General features: G+C 48.6%; 7 protein-coding genes across 7 annotated transcripts; 3 read left to right on the top strand and 4 right to left on the bottom strand.

The window, feature by feature from the left end:
* Positions 1-109: 109 nt before the first annotated feature.
* LY89DRAFT_670672 (catalase-domain-containing protein) lies at positions 110-4,427 on the top strand (the record flags this gene model as incomplete). Its single annotated transcript, XM_018213179.1, has 8 exons — positions 110-1,858; positions 2,183-2,488; positions 2,542-3,130; positions 3,296-3,506; positions 3,553-3,753; positions 3,805-3,874; positions 3,923-4,229; positions 4,366-4,427. 8 exons carry the CDS (start codon positions 110-112, stop codon positions 4,425-4,427), a joined length of 3,495 nt encoding a protein of 1,164 aa, XP_018069525.1.
* A 1,943-nt stretch (positions 4,428-6,370) lies between these two features.
* Positions 6,371-8,080, bottom strand: LY89DRAFT_588352 (siderophore biosynthesis protein-like protein; the record flags this gene model as incomplete). Its single annotated transcript, XM_018209476.1, has 3 exons — positions 6,371-6,488; positions 6,543-6,972; positions 7,063-8,080. The coding sequence occupies 3 exons, from the start codon at positions 8,078-8,080 to the stop codon at positions 6,371-6,373; spliced, it is 1,566 nt and encodes a 521-aa protein (XP_018069524.1).
* A 2,709-nt stretch (positions 8,081-10,789) lies between these two features.
* LY89DRAFT_105613 (uncharacterized protein) lies at positions 10,790-12,190 on the top strand. The gene is made up of 5 exons (XM_018205036.1): positions 10,790-10,912; positions 11,032-11,268; positions 11,378-11,805; positions 11,921-11,947; positions 11,997-12,190. The coding sequence occupies exons 2-3, from the start codon at positions 11,176-11,178 to the stop codon at positions 11,795-11,797; spliced, it is 513 nt and encodes a 170-aa protein (XP_018069523.1). The 5' UTR covers positions 10,790-10,912; positions 11,032-11,175; the 3' UTR covers positions 11,798-11,805; positions 11,921-11,947; positions 11,997-12,190.
* A 648-nt stretch (positions 12,191-12,838) lies between these two features.
* On the top strand, positions 12,839-13,408 carry LY89DRAFT_105430 (uncharacterized protein). Its single transcript, XM_018205035.1, has one exon. The coding sequence runs from the start codon at positions 12,994-12,996 to the stop codon at positions 13,294-13,296; it is 303 nt and encodes a 100-aa protein (XP_018069522.1). The 5' UTR covers positions 12,839-12,993; the 3' UTR covers positions 13,297-13,408.
* Positions 13,409-13,541: 133 nt separating this feature from the next.
* LY89DRAFT_618982 (uncharacterized protein) lies at positions 13,542-15,586 on the bottom strand. Its single transcript, XM_018210857.1, has 4 exons — positions 15,107-15,586; positions 14,512-15,052; positions 14,112-14,424; positions 13,542-14,055 (listed from the first exon to the last, which is right to left on the bottom strand). Exons 1-4 carry the CDS (start codon positions 15,471-15,473, stop codon positions 13,687-13,689), a joined length of 1,590 nt encoding a protein of 529 aa, XP_018069521.1. The 5' UTR covers positions 15,474-15,586; the 3' UTR covers positions 13,542-13,686.
* A 160-nt stretch (positions 15,587-15,746) lies between these two features.
* LY89DRAFT_685973 (uncharacterized protein) lies at positions 15,747-16,631 on the bottom strand. The gene is made up of 3 exons (XM_018215184.1): positions 16,102-16,631; positions 15,974-16,045; positions 15,747-15,920 (listed from the first exon to the last, which is right to left on the bottom strand). The coding sequence occupies exons 1-2, from the start codon at positions 16,565-16,567 to the stop codon at positions 16,032-16,034; spliced, it is 480 nt and encodes a 159-aa protein (XP_018069520.1). The 5' UTR covers positions 16,568-16,631; the 3' UTR covers positions 15,747-15,920; positions 15,974-16,031.
* Positions 16,632-19,656: 3,025 nt separating this feature from the next.
* Positions 19,657-23,447, bottom strand: LY89DRAFT_685972 (2-oxoglutarate dehydrogenase, E1 component). Its single transcript, XM_018215183.1, has 2 exons — positions 20,688-23,447; positions 19,657-20,642 (listed from the first exon to the last, which is right to left on the bottom strand). Exons 1-2 carry the CDS (start codon positions 23,299-23,301, stop codon positions 20,104-20,106), a joined length of 3,153 nt encoding a protein of 1,050 aa, XP_018069519.1. The 5' UTR covers positions 23,302-23,447; the 3' UTR covers positions 19,657-20,103.
* Positions 23,448-23,820: the final 373 nt, after the last annotated feature.

Genomic DNA, 23,820 nt, shown 5'->3' with positions numbered 1-23,820 from the left:
TAAGTCAACATATATGAGAGGTCTCTGAACTCTTAGTTAGTTGGTTTTCTTTAAGATCTTACCATCAAAGATTGTTACTGTTCACAAAAATATCTGTTCTACTTTCGAAATGTCTTCTCAGCACGCCAGCGGCGACCATTACCGCAATTATCAAGATGATAGATCCGCTAAGTCCCAGGATACTGTTTACACAACTAGCAATGGCGTTCCTATGCCTCACCCCTACGAGACCCAACGCGCAGGAGACAATGGACCTCTGCTCTTGCAAGACTTCCACTTGATCGACCTTCTTTCTCACTTCGACCGCGAGCGTATACCCGAGCGAGTCGTCCATGCCAAGGGCTCCGGTGCCCATGGAACATACAAGACAACCAACACTCTCGAGGACCTCTGTCTCGCAGACATGTTCAAGGAAGGAAAGGAATGCCCAGTCACTGTCAGATTCTCTACTGTCGGTGGCGAGTCTGGTTCTCACGATTGTGCTCGTGATCCACGAGGATTCTCAGTCAAGTTCAAGACTGAAGAGGGAAATTGGGATGTCGTGGCGAATAACACACCCTCCTTCTTCCTACGAGACCCAGCCAAGTTCCCACATTTCATCCACACCCAGAAGCGGAATCCCTCAACTCACCTTACTCATGCCGACGATTCGACCGTGTTCTGGGACTACCTCTCCCAAAACCCCGAGTCTATCCACCAAGTCATGATCCTCATGGGTGACCGTGGTATCCCCGACGGCTACCGATTCATGCACGGTTACTACGGCCACACCATCAAGCTCGTCAACAAGGCCGGCGAATGGGTATATTGCCAACTCCACATGATCTCGCAGCAAGGCACCAAATTCATCACTCAGGAAGACTCCGCCACCAAATCACCCGACTACTCGCAAAAGGATCTGTACAACGCCATCGAGTCTGGCGACTATCCCAAATGGTCCGTCGAAGTTCAAACCATGACCGCCAAGGAAGCCGAAGAACTCTGGGAAAAGCAAAAGATCAATGTCTTTGACCTCACACACGTCTGGCCCCACAAGCAATTCCCACTCCGTAAAGTAGGAGAGTTCACCCTGCACGAAAACGCTCAGAACTACTTCGCGGAAATAGAGCAGGTGGCATTCAACCCGTCTCACATGGTTCCCGGTATCGAGCCCTCTGCCGATCCAGTTCTGCAATCACGTCTATTCTCCTACCCAGACGCTCACCGACACCGGGTCGGCGTCAATTACCAGCAACTTCCCGTTAACGCCCCAAGGGTCAATTACCGCATGGCCAACTTCCAGCGAGATGGTAGCATGGCGTTCCTCAACCAGGGTGCAAGACCAAATTACATCTCTAGCATCGAGCCCATCCGTTTCCGCGAGCGCAGCGTGAATTTGGATAAGACTCACGGACACTTCATCGGGAACGCAGTTACATTCTTAAGCGAAATTCGCGAGGAAGATTTCACAGCCCCAAGAGCGCTGTGGGAGAAGATTTTCGATGCCAAGGCAAAGGAAAGGTTTGTTGGGAATGTTTCAGGACATATGGAGAATTGTAAGGATAAGGAGATCATCAAGAGGCAGATTGCTATCTTCCGTGAAGTTAGCGAGGATTTGGCATCGAGGTTGGAGAAGGCCACGGGGGTTAAGGGATATGATGGGATTACGGGGATGACGTTCAATGGGACGCACAATGGGATGGGAGGGGCGAGGAAGCAGGCCAATGGCATGAAGAGTACGGGAGGTAACGAGCAGAATGGGGCACCTGTTAAGGGTAGTCATGCTGGTGCTGCGGGGGCGAAGGGAATCAATGGACATGCGAATGGGGTCAATGGTCACAGCAATGGGGTTGAAGCTCCTTTGAAGGATCCGATAACGGTAACATAGGCCGATGATTTTTATGATTGTTTGTTAGTTTCTGCAATTCAAAGTAGCTCCTTCTAAACCGAAATCGGTGCGACGATATTCCTCTACAAAATCAGACCACTTCTGCTCTAGCTTTGAAAGCTAACGCTTCCCACACCATCTTTGACCTTTTCTTACTTTTGGAAATTTCTCGTTCCTCACCTTCCTTCGACTTCAACCTCACCACCCTTCATTCTTTCACTCCCCTTCTTTTGATCAGACTCTCTTTGTTCTTCACGCTCGTTCAGCTTTTGGTTACCTTTCAATTCAACGAATTCCACTTTGAGAAACCCGCAGCTGTGCAAGATGTTTCTACGTCTTGTCATTGCAGTGCTTGCCATCGGCAATGTACTTGCACAAACCTCCAACCAAACCTCCCTGCCGCAATACTCCACCAACGCCACTGCTCGCGCTCAAGCCATTGCGGTCAAGAGAGCTGGCTGGTTGTATGGTCCCGGCTTACTCAATGGTCCTTTCTACCCCGCTGGCCCATTAGGTGCTGCTCGTACCGAACGCGACCTTGGTCTGTTCGCTATTGACGAGGCATGGATCAACGGTAGCATCAACGCTGATCTTCCAGCTATTGAGGCAGCCGTCATCGGAGTAAGTTTCCCCTTATCGTCTATGTTACAAATCGTTGACTAGGTGCCACGCAGAATGGAGGATTCCATAACCTTGCAGACTATGTCAACCTTCTCTATGTCAACAAGTTGGGCGACGCAGTCCCTGGTGGCGAGGATCTTGGTATTCTCACCAACTACACTGAAGACCTTCTGTTCAGCATGGAACGTCTCTCCGAGAACCCTTACTCCATCCGTCGCGTCAAGCTTACTGACACACTGCCTTTCACTATTCCGGACTCGACTTCGATATCACTGTCTAGCCTTACACTCCGAGGTTTACAACTCAGTAGCCGTTTGTTCATTGTGGATCACAGCTATCAAGCCAAATATCCAACCAACGCTCGCTTTGGAGGCTACTGCACTGCTTACTTCTTCATCGATCCCAAGTCCGGCAATTTCCTTCCGTTGGCTATCAAGACCAATATTGGAGCAGATCTTGTCTACACACCTTTGGATGGAGCAATTGATTGGTTGTTTGCGAAGATCTTGTTCAATGTCAATGACTTCTTTCATGCTGAGATGTATCATCTTGCTGCTACCCACATGGTTGGTGAGATTGTACACGAAGCTGCGATGAGAACCTTGAGTGATGATCATCCCGTTATGGCTTTGTTGGAGAGAAGTAGGTCCTTCCCAATACCTTCTGACAATGATGATTCCCTGACATTCGTTTGAACAGTCATGATTATGGCATATGCTCCTCGCGTCTAAGCTCCTTCAACACTTCTAAGCCTACCAGAACCTAACAAGTTGTTCAGTGTCGGAACACAACTCCTTTTCAACCCAGGTGGACTAGAAGACCAAGGTTTCTTCATCAATAGCACAGGATGCATGGACTTCATCACAGACTTCTACCCAACTGCTGGTGCCTTCCAAAGCAACTACCTAGAAGTTGGCCTCCAAGCTAGCGGCCTCCTTGGCCCTGCTACTCAACCTGCCTTGAAGAGTTTTCCTTTCTACGAAGACGCCAGCACAATCCGAAACGTGATTCTTCAGTTGTGAGTCCCCTATCCTTCCCTACCTTCATCGACTAACAATACGCAGCATGACTTCCTTCGTCAACGCATACTATGCCAACGATGTTGTTGTTGCATCTGACAGTGAGCTCCAGGCCTGGTTCGTAGAAGCCAATGGCCCTGCCAAAGTCATTGACTTTCCATGCTCTCCATCGGGCGCCTTCCACGCATGTGGAAAGGCAGACCTGATTGCAATCCTAACCCACACTGCTCTCCTCACCGGAGTCATGTAAATAAACCTCCCTCTCATTCGCCCCTCAAACTAACCCAAGATTAACAGTCATCACGCTCTCAACACAGGTGACATGATCACCACCTCAGGAACCCTCCCCTTCCACCCCTTCGCCCTGGTTCGCCTCCCCTCTTCCCTCTCCATTCCCTCCATCTAACAAACCCAGCATGCACCCCTCCCTACAACCAAGGGCCTTAACATCACCCAACTCCTAACCTACCTCCCCGGCCCCGCCGACGCAATCTTCCAACTCGACCTCCTCTCCGTCTTCAACCGCCCCCAATACGCCGCCCAAAACCGCACCCTCGTCCACGCCTACAACGACGCTTCCTTCCTCTCTCAATTTAACGAGCAGGTTACCGTTGCGGAGGCTGGTTATAGACAAGGCATGGAGACTATCGGTGCGGAGATTCGGGGTCGCGGATTCGATGCTGAGGGATTGAGTCAGGGGATGCCTTTTGTTTGGAAGAATCGTAAGTCTTCCTCTCTTTCTGAGGGGGTGGGATCGAGGATGAGGGCTAATGAGAACACGTAGTTGATCCGGGAACTGTGCCTTATTTCTTTGCTGTCTAAGCCGATTTTAGACTGGACTTGCTTTTTGGAGTCAAGGTCTAGATATTATTGGTGTTGGCGTTCTTGCATGCGAGATGATTGGCTTGCTTTTGAAGTAGATGACTTTTTGCTCTTGAATTGAGAGAGACGCTTGGTGTGATAGCTGAATTAATTGAAGTGTCAGAATCCTCTTTTTTTTTTGCACTTTGTGATGTGGAATGTCGAGTTGGGTTGCATCATATATGAAGCAAACTTGGAGGTCTAATGCTCAGCTACTTCGCTACCTCTCTCAGCCATACAACCCGACCTCGGGACTCAATTGGCTAGCTGTCTAGATGTCCCAGACTCCAGGGTGAATTGCATGTCTCCGAAACATGTATGTTGAGTCCAATTGAGTACCACAAGTATGGCAAACCTTTAAGAGTCGGGTGAACGCGAATGCTCTCGAAAAAAATGAATAGTCCAATCAACTTTGTATTGACAGAAGTATAAAAACCTCTCCTTCCTCGCCAACTCAACTCCCAGTCACAACTCCCCTAATAAAGTTTCCTAATATGTGTGTATTTTGGACAGTGCTACCCCGCTTCCGTGTTGACTGTTTGATGGAATTCCTTCTTGCCATGGGATCCGCTGCTTGGATCTTTGCAGCTAGGAGATGATTTCGATCAATGCATAACGGCTGTCAACAAGCACAGGGTCTCGGACAGCTGGGTTACTAATGCGTTAGTATAGTATTGACGGATTGTATCCTTTTGTCTTCGCGGCCAACGCAGCACGACTGTTGTCAAGTACAAGGTCTTGGACGGTTGATTCAGTAATCTCTTCGTCTACTATTACTATCTGAATTTTCAACTTTTACAAATCCAATTCCTAGAGCGACACTGTCAACGACTACACACACCATGGAAGTGAACAATCCATAAAGGAAGACAAAACAATATGCCATGAAAGATTTTCACCTTGCTATCAAACACCCTTTACAATTGCAAATCACATGAGACGTACGAAATGCAACGAAAGTATCAAGCACCTTCTCTACAGGTAAGGAGGGAAAGACATGTGACTAAGCCGACATGCAACGAAGAACATTAGTACGCATACCCGCTCTTCTCCCCTCTTTCTGTGTGTGTATGAGTGGAAATAAGCGAGGAAAAGTACGTAACGCAACGAAACGTAAGCTGTGCAATCAAATACCCCTTTTCTCACTGAAAATAAAGTGAAGCAACATGTAGTAACGCAACGAAACTTGAAGTTTACTATCACATAGGTACTCCCCTTCCGATGAAAATCAAGTGACGTCAAGAGAGGTAAACGTAGTAACGCAACGAAACCCGAACTTTACTACACCCTTTAGCTTCAGATAAAAACAAGCGAAGAAAAGTACGTAACGCAACGAAACTTATACCATGAACTAACTAGTGAATCACATATACTTTTTAGATAAAAAAATAAGCGAGCTAAAACTCCGTAACGCAACGAAACTTATACCATTAACTAGATAGTGAATCACATACACCTTTTGGATGAAAAATCAAGCGAGGAAAACGTAGTAACGCAACGAAAACGAAACTTATTCTATACCAACTAGACTTTAAGTAACTAGTGAATCACAGGCTTAGAAGCTCACACACAATAAAATGATACAATTAACAATATTAGCGTTTGTCGGGTGTTGGTGATAGCAGAAATCATTCATATTGTACAGTAGAACATAACGGTTAAAGCTCACAAAGACATGTAGCTGGCCAGTCAAGATAGGACTTGTCTAAGTGGCATCCTCAAAAGTTCAACCAAATAAACTAGTTGCAATGTCTGGTTCATGTCCGTAGCTGGGAGACGAACTGAAATGCGATTCATCACTTGATCTTCTGGGCCACCGGCTAGGTCATGACTTTCCACTCTGCCTTTGAGGAGACGCATGCATGCACAACAAAGATTGCCTAAGGAATTTTACTTTATGCAGAGACTCTCCAGATCAAACATAGACACGAGGAGAAGCAGGTATGTGGATGAATTCAAAATAGTCTTGATAGGCCAAGAAGTCTAGCATAATATTAAGGTATCATAAAGACGGCGTCTCAAAATTCTCCCTCCGCAATTTCACAAACGCACTCTGCTTGTGCGGAAAAGTGATTTCGCCCTCCTTCAAGAAGCCGGCCTCGTTGAGATGCGAGATAAATCTATGGTTCGTCAATTATACATTTTCAGCTCTGAAGCAAAGCAAGGCGACATACCTCTCGTTATCGACCCTCGGCTCCAGAACAACAGCATTCGTTCTATAGTCTTGGACAAACGCCCAATGAGCCAATGAGGTTATCCAAGCCTTGACCCTCTTGTTCCCTCTAAACTCGTTTTCGCCGACCAAGACGTGGACACCCCGATCATAGTCACCGGCTCGGTCGCCTAAGTTCTTGCCTAGGATATCTTCTTTTACCCAGTATATCTCGAAATATCCAAATGGCTTACCATCCCAGAGGCCAATGGCTGGGAAAGAATGGTTGGAGCTGAGGTTGGATTTTAGGAAGGACTCTTGCGTACTTTGGGGTCCGGAACAGCCCCAGAATTTGGAGACTCGGGGGTCATTCATCCATTTGTTCAGAAGCTGAAGGTCGGTCATCAGGGTGGTATCTTGCGGTTCTGCAGCAGGGGATGGTGGTGTCAGATCTGCGATTGTTGCAACTGAGACACGTGCTGGTACGGAGGAGAGTGACGCAGTTTGATGGTGTTTAGGTGGATTCAGCGAAGTAGTTGGACCGTTATAGGCAACAGGCTTAGGAGAAAGGGAGGCTGCTCGAAATGCTAGGTATTGGCCTGCGCTGGGAACATAGCGAGTGTAGAATATTTCACCTTGTCGAGGAGGCTTGGGACGCATTGGATGGCGTATTCCAGCGGTGGTCGTATATGGCAGAGGTGGAGGAGGGAAATATGTTGGCAGATGACTTCCTGATGAGAATGGTCCTGGGGTGGAGGAGGACCATAGACCTGGACTTGCAGGTGGTTGTGCAGCAAAAGATTCCGAGGAATCTCTGTGGTTTGGGGAATGATTCCTGTCTCCGCGGACGGGTGAGCTTGGTCTACTGTTGTATGGGGAGCCTAGAAACGAAGATCCACCTGCAGGAGTCAAGGTGAAGAGGAATAATTTTGCAGAAAGCTGCCAGAATGTTCTTCTTGCCGTGAACATCTCTGACCATCCTTCTGGGGTATTTTCCTCGGGATTGATACCCACTCTCGAGTCTTCCGAGGTTATCAAGCCCATTCGTTCCAGTTTTTGTATCAAGTTCCGCCCTCGAAATACACCCTCTCGTTTGATGTTTATGCGCCATTCTCCCCTCGGCTTTCCCTCGTTGGGTGTGCTCTTCGATGCCTCGGTGGTCAGGTACGGTGAAGGCTCCTGCTGATGAAAGTACCAATATAAGGATGCCCAGAGCATCATCGCAATCTGCCGTGTAGGACTCGAGGGGGTTTTAAAGTCGCTGCTTGAAGGATTCGAGATGGAGGATATAAAGAGGTTATCATTCTGCAGAGTGGGTTGCTTGAAAGGATGGATATGGCGCTTCTTTTCCTTTGGCATGCCACTGAGCTCTGCATCTTCGGAGTCGCGAGTGTGCTCGTCGGAGAAGTCCTCAGTCTGCAGGATGACCGTCCACCCCGCCGGGAAAACATTGTGATGGAGGTTGAGGTCGTTGGATTTGAAGAAAAACCCGCCAAAGACGGGCAGAACGGTCAGATTCTGGCCATTGGGTAGATGGACGATGTTCTGGATCGGGGCCATTCTGACCCAGGGTTGGCCGTCGCTGTGGTCGTCGTCGTACTGAGGTGGGCTGTTTAGCGTGGCGGGACGAATATGAGAGAATGTTCGACGACGCCTGGCAAATTCGATACCTCAACTGCCGGTCGTGTTCTGGCCTGGCCCTATATAAGCAACGGCCCGAGGATGGCCTTGTCAATAATGGATCTCTGGAGTTGGCAGCGTCGAGCGACGTTGGGTGTGCGCGTGCGTGTGACGAGATTTTTCTGTTCTACTCTGTGTCTGTACAGTCGTACCGTACGTACCCCGCTGCACCGGCTTGAAATTTGGAGGGCCTGGTGGGCTGCCAGTCGCAGACGTGGGCCAACCAGCGGATATGGATTGCTTCTTCGCGTGGGATTGATAGGCAAGAGAGAGCGTATCGGTGCATTGGTGGTGTTGGTGAAGCTATCGCAGGGTATTTCGAAGCTGCGAAGATGCAATTATTGGCGCAAGTTGAGCGAGCTGGGGAAGCACGAGGAGGATGGTACGATGTGGAATGCCATCATGAGAGTACGTACCAACCAAGTCCAGAGCCAGAGCGAGCAGGGGGCAGCAAAGGTACCAAAGTACTCGTACTCGTACTCGTACCTCCAGCTGCAAACCCCACTTCTCTGCCTTCCTTCCTCAGGCCACAAGAGTGCAGCAGACCAGGCCACGGTGGCTGGGACAGAGGTAACCTTATGCGCCGGGCCCCAGTCTGCGGTGCAGCCAATGAGCAACGAGTGGGTTTTCTGCGGGTCGTCCCTTGAGTTCTGTTTTTGTCGTGGGGCGTTTCTTCCTCTCTGTGACTGCCTCTCTTGCTCCTCCTGCTTCTCCTCCATTGGTTGTGCTGGCTTCCGGCTTCGTCTCCGCTCCAATCCTGTCTCTTCCCCTTCAATCCATTGTCCAGATTCAAATCCCTTTTCATCCCATCATCATCATCATCATTCCATTCATCTGCTCATTCATCCAACACTCGCCTCATACACACATACAGATCCATCCCCGATCTCTCCAAGAGCCGTGTGGTACACCACGCACGCGCGCATCCAGCTCGAGAGCTCTTTGCTGCTGCTGCTGTTCTTTTTCCACTTCGTCTCTTCCTCATCTGCGGGCGTGAACCTTATATATCCAAGCCATCACATCCACAACCAATCACCACAACCCAGTAAGCTTGATGTTTGGTCACCAGGTTTGTCGTTGACGCGACCTTGCTTGCGCTTCCTGCAGTGTCACTTCCCCGGCAGGCCAGCAGCCTCGCCTGCCATGCCGTCAGTCAGGATGCTCAGTTAGACATCGAAAATGGGCATCGATACGAAGTTCACTCACTGCAACCAGATCAACCTTTCCCCTGACCATGCGGCGCGCAAGCTGCCCAGCACAGGACGGGCGCCGTCGACGATGCCGGGGAAGGGACCTCGCACAACATCAGAGAGATCTCAACGCTCTTCCCATGGACAATCCCGCATTATTCGTCGTGGTACACCCGGTGCAGGATTCCTTCCTGCCTCCGTCCTCCCTGCCCTGAATCGCCACTCCAACACAGCGTCATTTCCCGAGGATATTCATTTCACCACCACCTCTCGCAGCTCAACAATATGCGAATTGCTTTTTTCGATAAAACGGCCGGGTTGGCCATAGGAGGGTGAAGACGGAGACGAACCCGGTACCAGATGGCTGACATCTCACATATCACATTCCGCATCCCACATCTCCCTAAAAACCTTCAAGGTCTGAATCCCACCTCGCCATCACGTCCCACGTCCTGCTTTCCGTCGGCACTTCCCTCCCCTCGGTTCAAGACCGTTGCTTGATTCGAGCACTTCCTCCACCATATTGTATGTTGGCTGCCAGCCACTATCCCACCTCTTCGCCGTACCGTCTCTCCCTACCCGCCTCCAGCTCGTTCTCTGTACTGAAAAATTCCCAACCAGGCGGAGACGGGTTTGCCCTCCGATGCTGTGAACCTCAATGTCGCAGATTGCTTAGCAGCCCTCGTCTCCTTAGCAAGCGGGAATTGGTGTATCCGGGCTCTTGACCATTTTTACGGAATGGTAAGTCGACTTACAGGTAACCATGGAACAATGTGGGGTCTTCCCTGTCCATCCAATGTCTCCTTCGTACTCACACTCAAATCGGCGGCCAGAAGCGTACCACTCATGACGGTACGATTAGGGGGTATCCGCCAGCTGATATCCTTGAATTCTCGTGTCTGGTTTTCGCTGGCACCTGCTGCGGGTCGTCTCGTCACCTCTTGACTCCTTATGCCATGCAGCATGCTGCTCTGGTCTTCTACGTATCCTTGCCGCTTTTGTTCTATCGACATCAACAAGTCTCTGCCTCGTGGTCGCCGAATCTGTTCGATCTCTTCCTCTACCAAGCGGATAGAGAACTATGATTTAGTCATTGGATTTGTTGCACAACCGTACTGCCGTCCGCCCCTCCTTCATGCAGGGTCTTCTGTGTCACTGCTAGAGCTCCTGGTTTCGGTCTCACAAGCTCATGGTCAGGATTGACAACTCACTCAGCACCTTAACGCCATTACGGACTGATCAATTGCAGAAGAAATTCAGTGCGATGCATTTGAAGACCAACTGCGATCTCTAATTGTGCTCCAGATTCTTTCACAGATATGCATTTACTTGAGTCCTGATTTGCTACTCCTCTTAACACTGCACAATGCACAGTGCAGCTTGTCCCGCCGATCTCTTATTCGGTGCGCGTTTCTTGCTTCCGAGTCAGAGATTCGAATTCGGCCAGTCGCAGGGCCCTGCAACACAAGTACTCTTCACTTCTCTCCTCTCACCATTGATGACCCATTCCCTCTCCAGAGAGGTGCGTCGCGTCCTGTCACGCCACTTTCGTAAACACAGTTCTTTTTGCATGATGTCCTGCTTGCATAGGGCAGCGACCTGCTCATATCCTGGTCAAAATTGACGTCGATGATCGAGAAGATAATCCCCATGACTACGAGGACTTCGGAGCCCAGGCTCTATACACCACCTCCACCATGGTATCTAGCCTCTCCGGCAAATCGTCCGCTTCTTCAACATACAGCGTATGTCGACAAGCTGTGATCTCTGCAATTTCTCAACAGCATGGCGTCGCTCGCACCATTAGCTATGAGCTCCACCAAGGATGAGCTCCTCAACCACCTTAATCTGCCGCCAGATACTTACGCTCTGATGGCGGTAAGTACCAACCCGCAAATCCCCACATCAAACCACCTTTCTCGCGCGCTGGGCCACACTTCAACCTTAGTTCAAGGAACACGCTTACTGATTTTTGCCGGCCTTCCAGAAAGAGACTGATCGAGTCTACATCTGGCTAACATCCGAGAAAAGCCACCTAAAATCCAACTGCAAGCGCAAACCCCCATACGATTGGAGCGACATTCAAGAGAAATCTAAAGATGAAGCAATGGAAGCCATAGGCAAAGGTGGGGACGAATACACGGATTACTATTGGCGACTTGCAGCACCAGCTGTCGATTGTCCCAACTGGATTGCTCGCTGGTTTCTCTATCACAAATTCCGTTACCGTGATGGCAGAAACAGAACACATCAGAGAGGTAGTCACAACAGTGATAGAAGATATCACACCGACTCTGGGCATGGCAGACATCACAGGTCGAGAGGACATCACCACAGTTCTGACTACGCCAACCAGGATGATTACTATGAAGAAGGTTTGATGAACGCAGGTATGTATGCTCTATGAAACATGTCGTCAGTCCCTGTCGTCCCAAATCTCGTTACCAAACCTTTTCCGTTCCCGCACAAGGCTGTGCAGGTTGTAGCTTTTCTTAACACACCAAGTATACAATCTGACAATTGCTTACAGGTACAAGCGGCTCGTATTACCCGTCAGGTCTGCTTCCTTATCTCCATTGTACACTTCTGCTGACAGCATACTAAAGCGAGATCATCCTCTCCGGTTGCGTACTACGACGATGCCGACGCTGCTGTTGTAAACAACAGTCAAGCTGCAGGTAACTACTACGATCCCGTAAGGGATGTTTGATGATATCTGTTCGGACAATCTTCACGCTTGGATGTTCGCAGCGTGTCTGATGCACAAGGGAAGAATAATGATCAGACTGGACAATTCTCTTTTCGCACAAGATGTTTAATCACCTACAGATGCGAGAATTCCTTTGGCGAGATGATGGAATTTCCTTCAGGCAACAATGATTTCAGCTCAAGACTCTTGGCAGGAAGCGGCAGAGCATGACATATGTCTCTATATACCTACAACAGGAGAAGGCCAATAATTTTTCGTCCGTCTGACAGCCTTGCATAACATCCTGCGTTCATATTGAGAATCGTGTGGCTTCCATCCCATGCTTCGAGTTCTTCATCGGTGGACTAGGCTCCAAGTGGACATTCATTCAGCCATATGGCTGAATGGAAGCAAGCCCATGGAAAACTGTTCGGTTGCTTGTCCAGTCTTTCTTTTCACCACAATCAGATTGTGTGGTCGAATTCATGCGCCCGATGAGGGTCTAGATCCTGCTTTCACCTTCTGCTCTGTATGTATTGTACTGTGCTTTTGGGAAGGGCGTTTTCGTCCCGTCGAAATGGTTGCTGAGTCAGTGCTCCCGTAATCTTTTCCTTCGATGACACGCTCACCATCTAAATCACATCGTATATTCTACGAATCGATGATCCTCTTCTGAGCAAGAACCAGTCTAATCCAGCGGTATGTCTCATTTCGATCTTTCGGCTCGATCGATCGATGAATACGAGCATGATACCACCTTGAGTAATAACTCACATTTCCTCAAATTTGTCACCCAGCCAATTGATCGAATCAAGTTAGGAGCATTGACCCCTCCTTTCAATCTTACACATGCATCGTTCGTGCCTATAACCTTCCACATCCAACCTGCAACAGTTTTGTAAGCTCTGCGGAGAATGAGACCAGATTTTGCTTCCTTTCCATTAATTGCTTCCTTTCCATTAATTGCGTCCTTGCACTTCCCGTTACTGAATACTTTCCTTCCCACATGTCATGTCTTTAATTTTCTTTTTGAAAGGGATTTTCTCTCCAAAAACAGCAATTGCGCCAGTCTCACCGCATGTTGCAGAAGACGATTAATCAATCACCTCATGCCGGAGCGTGCTTCCGATGAGCAAGCGGCAGAACCATTGATGCTATGCTGGAGCTGGAGGACAGGGCGTCTGCAGGCATCTTTTCAGCTAATGAAGGGCTTTTAGCACGTCGAATTCCCAACATCAGCTCCAACGCCCGAACCAACGAACCCCCACGAATCCCCTCCTCATTCCTCGCAAGGAACCCGCTTCCAGAGCGAGATGTCTGTCTTTATTGCGAGGAATTGAAGGTATGTCGTCTGGAATAAGTTGCACAAAGATTTGTTTGGACGGATTGGAATTCTGGCCAGCACGAATAGGAGCATAAGGAAAGGGGAACGAGGGAGATATGGAATATGATGGATGGATTTGGTATCTATGCGTGTTTGCTGCAGGAGAAAGAAAAATGATGACGGCGTCTAGGGATATGCGGAATGACGCTCGCTCGCTGATGCAAGGACTGAAGCATGGGGAAAAAAGAAAACAAACAAACGGAACAATCTCCGTACCAACAACTCAATCACCCTTTTCCTTCCCATCGCTCTTCTTGTCCGGTTTCTCATCCTCGTCTCCATCATCATCTTCGTCCTTCTTCCCCTTCCTTCGCTCCGCTTTCAGCGCATCGTGGACCGCCTCACTGCCCTCATCTTGTCTCTCGTCCCATTCTACATCATACTCATTCGCCACCTGCTTGATCTCCTTCCGCAACGCATTCGCTTCCTCGATCAACGATTCCCATTTCTGCACATCGAAGCCACGGACCTGGTAGAGGTGGTTTTGGCGCCGAGAGACGGTCAGGTTGAGTGCTGCCCGGTAAGAAACCTCGCGATTATGATACAGGAACCAGAGGTAACCTAGCATTATCGTTGACAGACCTGCTAGATACTTTTGTCCTTATTAGCTCCGTACAGGAAAAGCCGGAGGAAGGAGGGAACACAAACAGTAATAGGTTCCATAGTATCCCACCCATAATCCGTCTGGAACGTAAAATGATAAATAGCCCCCCACCACGTAAGCAGCACCGCAAACCCACCCATGGCCAGCCGCTGCGCGCTCCTGTGTGCCAACTCATCGCATTCTTTCTTCAAGCTGGCGAGGTCGGCTAGTTTCCGTGAGGTCTTGCGCAGACGTACGCGTAGGTAGTGCGTGCGGTCGTTGAAGGAGGGAACGCCGACGAGGATCTCGTGCGAGGCACCTTCGATTTCGACGGCGAATTCGGCGCCGCGGGCGGCGTCGCGGATGAAGTCTCCTATCCTGAAGGGGTGGGTTAGTATTTATCTATATAGAATGGAAATAGGGAGAGATGAGAGCTGTACTAGGGTATGGGAAGAGAGGTCTTACTCAGTAGACGAGGACCAACGCACGAACTTACGTTCCCCGTCCTCGGGAGAAGAGCGTTCTCTCCCCTTCCCAGAATATGATTCTACGCCTCCCTCACCAGGGCCGCCGCGCATGTGTTGTTCCAATTTCTTCTTATCGACATCATATGGCGATGTCGAATCCTGGTCTTCCTTCTTCTCTAACGAATTCTCAATCTTCCCCAACTTAACAAGCTTCCCATCAATCATCTGCTCATCGCTCCCCTCTTCCTGCTCTTCTTCCTCCTTAGACGCAGGCAGAGACCCATCCCTCGTATCCGCTTTAATCTCATCCTGCACGCTATCCTCGGCGCGGAAATACACCTGGGGCGCTTTATCTTTCCCGTCTTTGGATTTTATGAGCGGGAGCTCGGATTGGATCAGTCGTTCTAGGTAGGAGAGCGGTTGTTGCGGGTGCACGAGCAGGGCGAGGGGTTCGATGGATTTGCGGTCTGTGTTCTTGTCGAGGGTTGTGAGGGGGAGGATCAGTTTGAGGAGGCGGGACGGGGTGGTCAGGAGTTTGCCTCGGGATGGTGTTAGTAGATAGATGGATGGAGGGGAAGAGGGGAGGGAGGGACCTTTGGTCATGGCTCCAGCGCTCCGGGGACGCTTGACGGGGGGTTGGTCACTGCCTTCTCGGTGCCATGGTGTGCGGGCCTGTAGTTCCTCTGCTTGACCGATCGCGTTGTCGATTTGGTTGTTGAAGCCGGATTCTTGGTCCTCGAGACCTTTCTGGTTCAGGGCTTTTGCCTGGCTGGCGTAGTCTTCTTTCCATCTTGTTGTGCTTATTGAAAATGCGCGGATAGAGGGCGAGGTGAGGTGTGGTTGTGGTTGTGGTTGTGGTCTACTGCGGAAGGTAGATATGATTAATGGCTGGAAAGAAGAGCGCTGTGAAACATTGATGCTCACTAGAGCTCGAGGACGTAAGCAGACCGAGGCCCGCATCTCGAGGACGAGGTGAAAGTTCGCGATGAAGAGGGAATGGGATTAAGGGGATGGAATTTGTGTACATTCTGTTTATATTGAGTTTAGTTCCTGAGAGCTCTAGTGCTGTAGTACCTTGGCCAAGGCAGGGAGTTGATTTAGCATCTAGCTACGTCATGGTTCGCGGGTTCAGCCTTGTGGGAATTGCGAAACGTGCGCGCTACACGTGCGTGCGTGCATTCAACTGAGATTCCAAGTTGTCAGTGTCAGGACGAATAGGTCAAGTTGATGATGGTCAGAAAAGCTTTGCTTTTATTGTAGTGAGTATCAGCGCCTCAAGCTCGAAAGAACACAGTCGCAGTAACCTTTCAATGCACGCTCTCCCAAACGCCAGCTGAATGCAACCCCCCACCCCAACCCAAGATCAGTCCAACGCGGCGAAGGTCGTGTGTTCTTAACAAGAAGTGCCTGAATCGAATTCTTAGTATCTTCGAATCGCTTGAATTTACAAGGGTACAAACTTGCGGAAGCTCGGGTTCACTTCAAGATCAGTCCCAACGCGGCGAAGGTCGTGTGTTATTACGAAGGGGATGCTAAATCGAATTCTTATTAGTATCTTCGAATCGCTTGGATTTACAAGGGTACGAACATGGGAAAAGTTCTCGGGCGAACTTCAAGACATAGAAGAGCGCGACCACAAGAGAGCTGGCTCCTACCGCGATTATTGCGATTGCGAGGCTGTATGCACACCAGCGGTTTGTGGTGACCTCTAGTCTACCAGTTGGCATCCCAATACTCAGTAATGGCGAACCCCGCTCTTCGTCGTTGGCCGTGGTTGGAGCCGTGGTTGGAGCCGTGGTTGGAGTCATGGTTGGAGTCATGCCGTGACTTTGAGATTGGTGATATGTTGGTGGAAGGTCGTGGTGATTGGATTGCTTGATTAAGTCTTGAAGATTGTTTTCGATTGGGCTTTCGAGGTTGTTTTCGAAATTGTCTTCCAAGAGCTTTTGAAAGTGATCAGGAGACGCAACCAATGGGGTAGATTCGCCATATTCTGCGTTAGTCCCAACTTGGCGGTAGCCGTAGGCTAAGGTGTCTTTTGACTTGTTAGGCATGATCAACTCCTAGACAATCAGCGACGTTGATTTCGTGGAAAGGGTCGTTGTAGTTGTCGTTGTTATTAAAACAAAAAAAAGGAAGCTACGAAACGCCCAGATACCTACCCAAATCTAATACATGATCCAAGCGCTGACAGTAACTATATTAAGGATAGCGCTCCCGAGATTTATCCGGTCGGAGTTGGTTCTATCCCTTCAGCGCCCCACTGAGGCACTGAAGACGCTGAAAACGCTGTATTGTCAGTGAGTTTTCGGGGATTTTGGTCTTTGAAGAGGTTATGACAGTTGTCAGGAGTCATTGTCTGGATCTACGTTGAAGCAGCTTCACCACGAGGTGAAGACCTTTACGCACGCTGGTGATCTTGGGGCATGAGTACTGTTTTACTGCGGTTTAGAGGCTTCCTTCTCCTGTTGGGTTTCGCGAGTGGTTCTTCGGAAAACAGAGACTTCAATAGACTTGATAGACTGAGGCGTCGTCAGTACTTGGCGTATAGCAAGCCAACTTCATGGTTGTATTAGCTACATGGTACCAAAGATCTTTTTGAGGGCATTCCCAACTACTACACCTCTTTTCCCCTAATTACACCGCAACTTCGGTTGTAGTGCCATATCAACGGTGAATTAGACACGTCAACAGTATAGTCGCCCCAACAATTTCCTATGGGCCGACAAGACACCCTAACACACTAAGGGCGAGCAAACCGGCAATTGGTATAATTGCGAACCTCTCCAACCTCGAAACAATTCTTCATCGCAAACACCACTTCAAATTTTAACACCTTCTTTATGTCTGTGTTTACGTTGGAGCAAACGTTTTTGTCGTGTGGAATGAAGTCTCCTAAACCCGCTGGTGGATAGTCCGCTGAGGATTAGCCAAGAAACACTACACCACTAAGCAGTAAGGTCGATATCTTCTCTAGTCCCATGTCTACCATGGCGCAAGATATTAACCAAGTATTTTTAGAACAGACCCTCTAAGCATCTGCCAGAAAGTCTATTCCCGATTTCATCCCAAACCGTCCCAACTTGTCTTAACCTGGAAGCTTCGCCATAGACGTGAAAGACTTTGAAGCCTGTAAAGCTGGAAAGAGTAGGCAGCACGAGGCAAAGAAGTTGGCCAAGAAAGAAAACAAGGCACGGCAGCTCTTGAGGGCAAAAGCAGGCATAGAGGCGGGCTTAGAGCCTAACTCTCCATGCAAGTTTTGCCCAACAGAGCGGCACTAGATACTCGAGTACCCTGTTCAACTTGCGAAAATTAAAAAAAAGGGAAAAGGCGCTAGAAAAAGCAGCAAGTCAAACACAAGAACTAACGGAAAGGCCCACCTCACCAAAGACTCCTACGATGACAATCTCGACTTTGCCAGACTTTACGTCCCCGATCCCTCTTCATCCTGCCCCGTCTAAATCTGCCTCGGGCAAGAGACGACGAAACTCTGTACCGGACTCCACCGCTACAACAAGCCCCTTTGTCGTTAAAACCCCGGCCTCGATCACTAGACGAACGAAATCGCTGTCCCAGAAGCTCCAGAGCGTTACTGCACGTTCTGCAACTCCTAGCAAGTCAGCAAAATCTACACCGAAATCCTCCTCGCGTGTCGACTCTTTGAAGCTTTCATAATTGAAGAAGGCCAAGGTCACCACAAAGTCCAAGCTATCGCAATAGCTCACACTAGAAGAGCCCCAAGCCAAGTTTACCAAAATAAAGCTTGGGGAGAGAGGAGTTAACGAGGCTCAAGAAGCATCTGCGTTCGCAAATAGCCACCACCTATATTTCAAGCTACCCGTATCTTTGCGCCCAGTAGAGATTCGAGACACTGCTCTTTTTTCAATAATGGAAGTCATCGAGGCCCTAACACCTCAAGTCCTTAACGTTTTTGATATCGCATCTTGCTAGGCCCATGACTCAAAGAATTAGATAGCTCGGTGCAATATAATAGAAGCCGCCCAGCGAGCAAAAGGCAAGAATTTTCAACTACGATCTCTCCAGGTTATAGTCACAATGTACTACTCTAAGGAACCCATGGCCTTCATCACCGACCACATCTCTAGCACACAGCCCAAAGTGATTGCAAAAGCTCTTGCAACGGCTAAACCAAACCTCAAGTTTTAGCTCGGGAAGGAAGAATTCAGGAAAATCTCGAGAGATCATGTCATCGTCGTATTTAATAAATTTCCAATGGCTTTCAAAATAGAGATCCTTGTTAAGGCAAAAGCACCTTATCTCTCCAACTTCTTAATCAAGTTCAAGCCAGTGAACGCTGTCGGGGAGTATGACATTTGCAAGCACCCAGACCACAATTCCGTGAAGTGTAGTCTGCTACTGACTATCACACTCAAAAAGAAGATAGCAATAAAAAGTATGTTAAAAACTCGCCTACAATTACTTTATAAATAATAGATATAAATGCATTGTAGTTTTTATAAATGTGCGATCTGCTTTGGATACTGTCACGGTTCTGGAGTCACGTGCTCGCTAAGTACTCACGTGACCGCTCACCTGTATATATGCTCTGCCTTCCGGCGCTTCTTTCCTTCCTTTCCTCTTTACCTTTAGATCCTAAGAGATAGCCTAATCGATTCCTCGTCTACGTACATGAGTCCAACCGTGCTGTCACAGATACCGACCGTTTTCGTAGCGTGTATAATGTAAGGGGCTACGCCAAGAGGGAACACTTAAGACGTAGGCAGTGGGTAAAACTGTCGTTGAATTCGATAAAGAACTAAGAGCTAGCTAGCTATGGCTTTATATACACAGAATAGGGGCTTCGAAGAAGCCTCGACACACGCTAAGTGTTCTAAGATTAAAGTCTTAGATCGGAGATTACACTCGTAAAGAAAATAAGGAGGCTGGTGCTTAAGCGAGGCGTAGCCGAAGCATTATGGGGTTCAACCCCTGACATATAATTATATAAGTCCTTTAAAAAAAACCGAAAACCCCCCCCCCCCAAAAAAAACTTCGATATTTATTATTTTATAATTTAAATATAAAAAAAAAACATAATAATATTAATGAATATTTAGAATTTTTTTTTAAATAACAAAAATAAAGATTTAATGTAATACGAACTGGCCAAGTTTTAAACACACTCGGCGAGATTTAATAAATTAAATAAATTAAATAAAAATATCGTGAAATAAAATAAGCTGTACGCTAAACTTGCTCCAGAATTATAGCAAATTTAAACGTAGATGATACCCGAAAGCAAATCTTTCGAGAGCGACTAGTGTAAAGTTCAACTCCTCGTAAGCGCACCCGGTGACACGTAACTCTCGGAGGTTTAGTTTTAAATTAAACCGAAACAAAAGCAACCAGACTACGTTCTATCCCTTCGAATGCCGTTCGCACCTCTCTGAACACAGGAGACATTGGAACAGGCAAGCTCTTCAAAACGCTTCATCATGCTCTCATTGCTTGCAAGTCCATTTAAAACTCATCGAGCAGCTCACTCTGAGCCATCATTCCTATACAATAATACAAATGCATCTAATGCAACTACTCAGTCATCTCAGCCCGTTTATCATTACAACACCATCTACTCTCCCTTGAGCTTGTCTTGGGTAACGCTGAAAGCAGTCTCCAACAGCTTAGCTTCCTCCTTCATGTGGCTTGCCTTGAGACCAGTTGCTACACTGGCGCTTGGGTCACGTCCGGCATACATAACGTGCTTACGATCATGGTGCTCAGTCTCGTTCAACAAAGTCTCGATTCTGGGTTGGGTGAAACTCCAAGCTCCAGCATTGAGAGGTTCTTCTTGACACCAGACAATTGTCTTAGCGTTGGGGTATGAGTCAAGATTCTCCTTCAACTGTTGCCAAGGGAAGGGGTTCAGTTGCTCGATACGAGTGATGGCGGTGTCCTTGATACCTTGGTCGGCACGGTGCTTATGCAGCGCAGCATAGACTTGACCAGTGCAGAGAATGACACGTTCGATCTGTTCTGGCTCATTAATAGTGTTGCCGTGCTCTGGGTCGGGGAGGATCCATTGGAATTGTGAGTCGCCAGTGAACTCTTCGATCGATGAGCGAGCAAGAGGATGACGAAGAAGTGACTTGGAGAAGAAAATGATGAGAGCTAGTAAAGTCAGCACGAATATCGGTGGGTGAGAATGAAACTTACGTTTGCGGAACTGCCTGTTCATTTGTCTGCGCAGGATATGGAACAGATTGGACGGGGTCGTCATGTAAGCAATCTGCATGTTGCAGTCTTGATGTTGACGATCCAACTTCTCAGGAGTGGGGAAGATACGGGGATCCTCATTACAAAGTTGCAAATATCTCTCCATACGTCCCGAGGAATGCTCTGGGCCTTGTCCATCATATCCATGGGGCAACGACATGACGAGACCGGAACGCTGCATCCATTTCACCTCACCAGAAGCAATGAACTGGTCAATGATACATTGGGCATTGTTGGCGAAATCACCGAATTGGGCTTCCCACATGACGAGAGCATTTGGCGATGAGAGAGAGTATCCGTATTCAAATCCGAGAGCACCAAACTCAGATAGCGACGAGTTGGAGATGACGAATTTACCTTGGTCCTTGCTGATGTGTTGAAGTGGGGTGTATGTCTTCTCGTTCTCTTGATCATGGAAAACATCGTGACGTTGTGAGAAAGTACCACGCTCGACATCCTGGCCAGAGACACGGACGTGGTGACCTTCAGTGACAAGGGAACCAAAAGCAAGAGCTTCAGCAGTTGACCAATCGATGTTCTTGCCTTCAGTGACAGTTTTGACACGGTTGGAAAGAATTCTCTTCAAGTTACGGTGGACGTTGAAGCCTTCTGGAGCTGTGCCGATTACTGTGCCGATGTGCTCCAGGGTTTGCTTGTCGACACCGGTGGGGTTGTGGGGAAGAACTTCGGTCGCCAACTCCTTTGGCGACTTGAACCCGTTCCAGGCGGAAGTGGTCCATTCCTTTGAAGTTGGTTGATATTCTTTGCTCTTGGCAAAACTCTCTTCAAGCATTCCCCAGACCCATTTACGGTGCTCCTCGATATCATCCTTGGTGAAGCTGCCGTCTTTCAAGAGTTGGTTTATGTAGATATCAATTTGGGGTTCGTGAGACTGGATACGTTTGTACATCAAAGGTTGGGTGAATGAAGGCTGGTCAGTCTCGTTGTGGCCATGTTTGCGGTAACAGACGAGATCAATGACCACATCCTTCTGGAACTCGGCACGCCAATCAGCAGCCAATTGGCAGACAAAGTTGACAGCCTCGACATCATCAGCATTGACGTGGAATACTGGGGCATCGATAGACTTGGCAATGTCAGTGCAGTAGGCAGTGGAGCGTGCGAATCGAGGATCGGTAGTGAAACCAATCTGATTGTTCACAACCAAATGAATGGTACCGCCAGTAGAGTAAGCTGGCAACGAGTGGAAACCCAAACATTCGTACACAACACCTTGAGCAGCAAAAGCAGCATCACCGTGAAGAAGGACGCCCATGGCCGTGGTGTGGTTCTTCTCGTCGTTGTTGTAGTGTTGGATGGCTCGAGTCTTGCCCAAAACAACAGGGTCTTCAGCCTCCAAATGGGAGGGATTGGCGACTAAGGACAATTGAACACGCTTGCCAGAAGGCGTAGGGCGCTCAAAGTTCATTCCCAGATGATATTTCACATCACCAGATCCTTCATCCTCAGCAGCTGCAGAACCCCCGAATTCACTGAAGATGGACTCATTAGGCTTTCGTACGACGTTACTGAGGACATTGAGACGACCACGATGGGGCATTCCAATGACGATATCCTTCACACCATAATCGACACTCCGATCGATCAAAGCCTTCATTCCTGGTACCAGGGTCTCACAACCTTCCAGACCAAAACGCTTGTCATTAGGATATTTGGTAGCCAAGAAACTTTCAAAACTGGAAGACCAGATAAGACGGTCCAAGATTCGGCGCTTCTCATCAACAGTGTATTTGAAAGGTTGTTCGGTCTCGATGCGTTCACGGAGCCAATCGCATTGCTCGCGATCTGGGATGTGAATGTACTCGGTACCATACGACCCGCAGTAGATCTTCTCGCATGCGGCAATAATATCTCGTAGGGTCATCTTTTCCCTGCCTTCTTTCTTGAATCGTGGAAGAATACCAGGCCCCAGAGTATACTCGGTGTCGAGGTCCTTTTCGGTGAATTGGTAGTGCTCCAAACGAAGCTCCTTGGGGTTGCTGTAACCAAATTCTTCAGCCTCGCGGCGAATGCCCAAGGGGTCGATGTTCGCCTTGTGATGACCTCGTGCTTGATATGCACGAACAAGAAGTTGAACCTTCAAGTGATTTGTGACATCAGAGCCTTGTCCTGCAGCCATACCCAGACCAGGCATGAAGTTTGGGACACCTCCTGTTGGAGTTGGAACCAAATTCGGGGGAGGCGTGAAAGCTTGTGACATTGGCATATCACCACTCTCCATGTTCTTGAAGTAGACCTGCCATGATATGTGAACACTTGACGGATCCTCCTTCCATTGCATGTACATCTCATCGACGTAGTTTGCGGTATTTCCGGAAAGGAAGTTATCGTTTGGATCTGGGGCAGAGGCCGTGGCAGAGGACCATCGTTTTTGTGAGAGACTCGTCAAAAGACATCGTTTCGATGATACGGCGTGCTTTGTAGAGGTGTTGGAGGTGAATAGGGAGGATCGTGAAGTCGTAGAGAGAGCTCTTGCAGAAGAGCCAGCTTTCAAGAGCTGGCAGCTCTTTTGCCGTAAGGAGGATCGAAGCATTGCGCCAACCAATGCAGAGGAGAAAGTCAGGAACGATCAACGTGCTCGAGGTCGAGATAATTCCACCTGATGTGGGTGGAATTGGGGTTGTAAGGAGGCAAAGGAAGGGCGGAGTAAGTCTTCTATTTTGATGCGTAACAAGAAACTCAGATTCGGACAGAGTGACGGCAAAAGCTGGGCCGCTGCGAAACCACCCGAATCCCTGTCGAGTCGGCTATCCCGGGCTGTAGTGATTGGCTGGCGAATCAATGGCCTCAGATTTGAGACACTAAGTCACATGATAGAGACTTTTTTTTTCTGAGAAGCCGATTATGTCAGCATCATTGAGGCGCAGGCACTCGTACCGACGAGCATCAACACATATTCATTTTACACTGCAGTACATGTAGCAAAGCCTACTCCGGCTCGTGCTCCTTCAACGGATTTTGAAAGCGAACTACGCTTCTAAAGTTGGCTGGATTAAAACATCGAACTGTACACACAAAGATTCCACGCCTGACCAGTTGCCTCTTTCTACCT

Source organism: Mollisia scopiformis, assembly GCF_001500285.1.
Source record: "Mollisia scopiformis unplaced genomic scaffold LY89scaffold_15, whole genome shotgun sequence".
In the NCBI taxonomy this organism is placed as follows: domain Eukaryota; kingdom Fungi; phylum Ascomycota; class Leotiomycetes; order Helotiales; family Mollisiaceae; genus Mollisia; species Mollisia scopiformis.
Note: the sequence above shows the minus strand (reverse complement) of the source record. Positions and strands in the feature narration are given on the sequence as shown.